This window comes from Diplotaxodon limnothrissa, linkage group LG10, assembly GCF_057381915.1.
Source record: "Diplotaxodon limnothrissa isolate DT_005_m linkage group LG10, D_limnothrissa_male_GT1.1, whole genome shotgun sequence".
Classification (NCBI taxonomy): domain Eukaryota; kingdom Metazoa; phylum Chordata; class Actinopteri; order Cichliformes; family Cichlidae; genus Diplotaxodon; species Diplotaxodon limnothrissa.
Genome location: NC_140605.1, coordinates 2,951,594 through 2,955,685, shown reverse-complemented (window position 1 = coordinate 2,955,685; position 4,092 = coordinate 2,951,594). Strand labels below are relative to the sequence as shown.

Genomic DNA, 4,092 nt, shown 5'->3' with positions numbered 1-4,092 from the left:
TGTGTATTGTGTGTCTGTTTGAGATTTTGGATTTATTTATGGACTTTGGCATTCCAGCTAATAGAAGGCTGTTTTTTAGTTTATTCGTATGTGTCTGTGACTTCTGTTTGGGTCCCACCTGCCCACCTTTGACGTAAAATTAGTTTATGTCATAATGAATGCCTCAGTTTATTCAATGTATTAAATATAGGAAACAAAATAAAGACCTTTTAATTGGTTCAGTGAGATGCAAGTATGATCTCAGACAATTCACAGCTTTCTAGTTCTTATAACTGTGCACCCATCATGTGTTACACACCCTTGCAGGTAGGAACATGATTCAGGTCTGACCCTGGAGATGCCGAAGAGACGAGACATCGTTGCCATTATATTGATCGTGTTGCCTTGGACACTACTCATCACTGTTTGGCACCAGAGCACCCTCACTCCTCTGCTTACCACTCGAAAGGGTAAAAAAAAAAATGTGTGTTGAAAAAACTTAAGTTCAGACAGTCAAAAAAGACTGAAATTTACATCTGCAGCAAATTAAACTTTGTGGCATAGTGTAGCTTAGTGTAGTATAGTATGTCAAAGGCAGCAAGACCCAGTATATAGCAGAGAAAGAGATATCAACACTGAATAAGTCAGATACAGATTTAAAGGAACAGCTGGTCTAGAGGCAGGTTACAAAGTAGCTTGCAGTTGTACAACAACTGTGAGCAGGTTATAGAACCTTAAAGCATGCATTTTATATTAGATTTGCTCATTGGAAAATCTTATATACAAGTGTTAACTGATTTGGCCTGAGTTGTGACTGCCTTTGTGGCTTACATTTTGAGTGGAATGCATTTCTCCTAGATTCTATATGTGACATATAAATATGTTTGTTATCAACATGCCGTTATTTTTGCTATTTTGTCATTTCTTACTCGTTTTACTCAAAATACCAAGAAACTGGAGAGCTACTGAAAGTGATTAAAATGTGCAAGGGTCTCTTCTCACCCAATGCATGCTCTGTTCCTAAATGTAATCATGTTTTTTTTAACAAATAGAGTATGGAAAACAAAAGTCTGTTGGAGGAAGGTCTTCCGCCTCCTAATGCAGTCTTTGTCTTTTGGAGAGAAAATACATTTTAAATGTTATTGTGAATGTATTTCACTTATACAGGAATGCATTTGTTAGGAGATCAGGTTGGATATAGTGCATATTTTTTATATTGTCGTCAAAGTTGTACGCAGGAAAGTAAGTTACTTCTAGTGTGTACCTCAGCAAGTGTTGAAAATATTACATCTCTTTATTGATGCAGCTTAGCATCTGATCAAAGAGTATTAACATTGTCTCACATAGTAAAATTAATTATCAAGAAATAAATCTTACTGTACAGAAATATACTGTAGCATGAATGCCAATCCATATTTGTGAGCACACAGAAGCTCATTGTAATGTGTTTTCTTACTGACTAGATGACAGGACTGATGGTCACTCCAACTCCAGAAACACCTTTGCTTTTAAGGAGTCATGCTCGCTTCAGAACCGGGACATTGTGGAGGTGGTACGCACGGAATATATATACAGCCGCCCTCCACCCTGGTCGGATATATTGCCCACTATCCACATCATCACTCCCACTTACAGCCGCCCGGTGCAGAAAGCAGAGCTGACACGGCTGGCCAACACTTTGCTTCATGTGGTCAACTTGCATTGGATCCTGGTAGAAGACTCCCAGAGGCGGACCAGTCTGGTTAGTCATCTTCTCCACAACACAGGGCTCAACTACACCCACCTCAATGTGGAGACACCTAGGAACTATAAGGTACGCGGGGACACCAGGGACCCCCGAATACCACGTGGTACCATACAGAGGAACCTAGCTCTCCGGTGGTTACGGGAGACCTTCAGCGTAAATAACAGCCAGCCTGGGGTTGTCTACTTTGCAGATGATGACAACACATATAGCTTGGAGCTGTTTGAGGAGGTGAGGAAATTTAATTTGGCTTTCTTAATCTACGACTTCATGAAACACTTTTCCAGTGAGTTTATGGTTTTAGTTGCTAGTTACAAGTCTTATTTATATATATATATATATATATATATATATATATATATATATATATATATATATATATATATATATATATAAACGTGTGTGTGTGTGTGTGTGTGTGTGTGTGTGTGTGTGTTACACCTCACATAGGCATAGGTAACCTCCAGTAGCTAAGGAAAAAATGTGTATATCTCAAGTAATTGATGAAGGCTTGCAGAAGGTTACTGGCTTCTGTTATGTGAAAATGATTGCATAGAGGTTTCTGCACAACAAACAGGAGAAGTAAACGTTCTCAATGTTTTGTGTTGCTACACACTTCACTGCTGCGTAGCTAGTGAAAGTACCTGCAAACAAGCTAGCATTTTTCATGTTACTACAAGCAAATGTAATAATATGTTAATAATAAGCAATAACAAAGAGACTTTCAGTACAGCTTTATACTCTTCTTTATAACCAGTTTCACACTAGCAACTGCCAGAAACCGCACCCTAACCGTTTGCAGAATAAACACTTTTACTTTGGCAACCAGTGACTAGCAGCAGGTCAGTGACTGTCTCCAGCCCTGCGTTTTTGGGAGCTTTAGCAAACAGTTTCTTTCAGCAACTACTAACAGCTGGTCAGGGGAGTGCACATTTTTCCCTAGTGACTGGTGATTGCCAGATGGTCGCCGACAGGTCTGTGCGACTTGCTTTAAAACTCTTATATTTTCTAAATGATGATTCCATTAGAGTCAAAAAGCAACTAGAGGACAGTAGGCGTGTGCATTAGCACGTCATTGACAAGCACCATCCCGTGCTCATTGCAGTGTCCTCAGCTCTAACTTTTTAAGTCCCTTTTCTAAACACCAAGTTTGTGATGCAGATTTCACAAACTGACATCACACTACGTCCATTTTTTACCATCTGTGATCTTTAGCTAAATGTAATCTTTTGTATGGGTTTTTAAATGACTTGCATAAGTGGTTTATTTCTGTGTCTGTTTTCAACTAACAGATGCGTTCCACTAAAAAGGTGTCGGTGTGGCCCGTGGCTTTTGTGGGTGGCCTGCGTTATGAGTCACCCAAAGTAAACACCTTGGGGAAGGTGTTTGGCTGGAAAACTGTATTTGACCCGCACCGGCCCTTTGCTATTGACATGGCTGGGTTTGCGGTGAACCTGCAGCTCATTCTGTCCAAACCTCAGGCTTATTTCAAGCTGCGTGGGGTAAAGGGAGGATATCAGGAGAGCAGCTTATTAAAAGAGCTGGTCACTCTCAGTGACTTGGAGCCTAAAGCTGCTAACTGTACTAAGGTAAGAAGAGGAGGCTTTCTATATGTTTAAAATGTCATGCAATGCCAGTGAAATGACAATGAAACAAGCTGCATCTGGAAATGCTGGTAGAATAAGAAGACGAGTCTTAGGATCTTGTGTTGTCAGAAGAATTTGTTCTTAAAGTCATTAAACTGTCAGCTTAGCGCCAACCCTTTAAGCTCAGAGGCTCATTTTAAATATGTTATGTTCTGCGTCTGGATATTGTGTAGCAGATATGAGGCAGCCTATTACCAGCAAACAGCATTTCTAGCCAAAATGTCTGTATTAGTATCTCATCATATTGAGTATTTTTTTTGCTCGTCCATGCCTTTCTCCTTACCTCTAGGTATTAGTATGGCACACAAGGACAGAGAAGCCTGTGCTGGTAAATGAGGGCAAGAAAGGATTTACAGACTCTAACGTAGAGATATGACATCCTTCACGTGACACAGGTAATAACGGAGATTTAGAAATGCAAATTACTGCATTTCAACACAGTGATTACTTTGGGTGTGCGGGAATGGAAAAGCAACTTCAAACCCAAAGAATATGGGCACCCAGAATACACACCTAATTTGAAATGAATGTCTGATCTTTGTATGTAATACATTTTCAAAGCAATTCATTTTGTCTTAGTGGACCATCAGTGCATAGACCTGAAGAAATAGTTCACCGGGGTTTTTAGTCATAGTTGCCACTATAAGACTTTAATGATAACTGAACAGATGGCTAATACGGCTATCAGACTGGCCGCTCCCTGATTTCCAAAGGGGCTGCCGC

The 4,092-nt window shown here is 40.0% G+C and overlaps 1 protein-coding gene across 2 annotated transcripts; it reads left to right on the top strand.

Moving 5' to 3' along the window:
* The first annotated feature begins 337 nt into the window (after window positions 1-337).
* b3gat1b (beta-1,3-glucuronyltransferase 1 (glucuronosyltransferase P) b) lies at window positions 338-3,860 on the top strand. 2 transcript variants are annotated; one of them, XM_085363309.1, is made up of 4 exons: window positions 338-449; window positions 1,443-1,954; window positions 3,016-3,312; window positions 3,659-3,860. In XM_085363309.1, the coding sequence occupies exons 1-4, from the start codon at window positions 338-340 to the stop codon at window positions 3,743-3,745; spliced, it is 1,008 nt and encodes a 335-aa protein (XP_085219435.1). In that variant the 3' UTR covers window positions 3,746-3,860. The 2 variants fall into 2 exon arrangements, with proteins under 2 accessions (XP_085219435.1, XP_085219434.1); XM_085363308.1 differs by having other exon boundaries at window positions 338-467.
* Window positions 3,861-4,092: the final 232 nt, after the last annotated feature.

Coding starts and splice junctions, on each gene's coding strand:
- b3gat1b (XM_085363308.1), top strand. CDS start 338: ATGCCGAAGAGACGAGACATCGTTGCCATTATATTGATCGTGTTGCCT. Junction 468..1,442: donor GGGTAAAAAAAAAAATGTGT/GTTGAAAAAACT, acceptor CTTACTGACTAG/ATGACAGGACTGATGGTCAC. Junction 3,313..3,658: donor AAGCTGCTAACTGTACTAAG/GTAAGAAGAGGA, acceptor CCTTACCTCTAG/GTATTAGTATGGCACACAAG.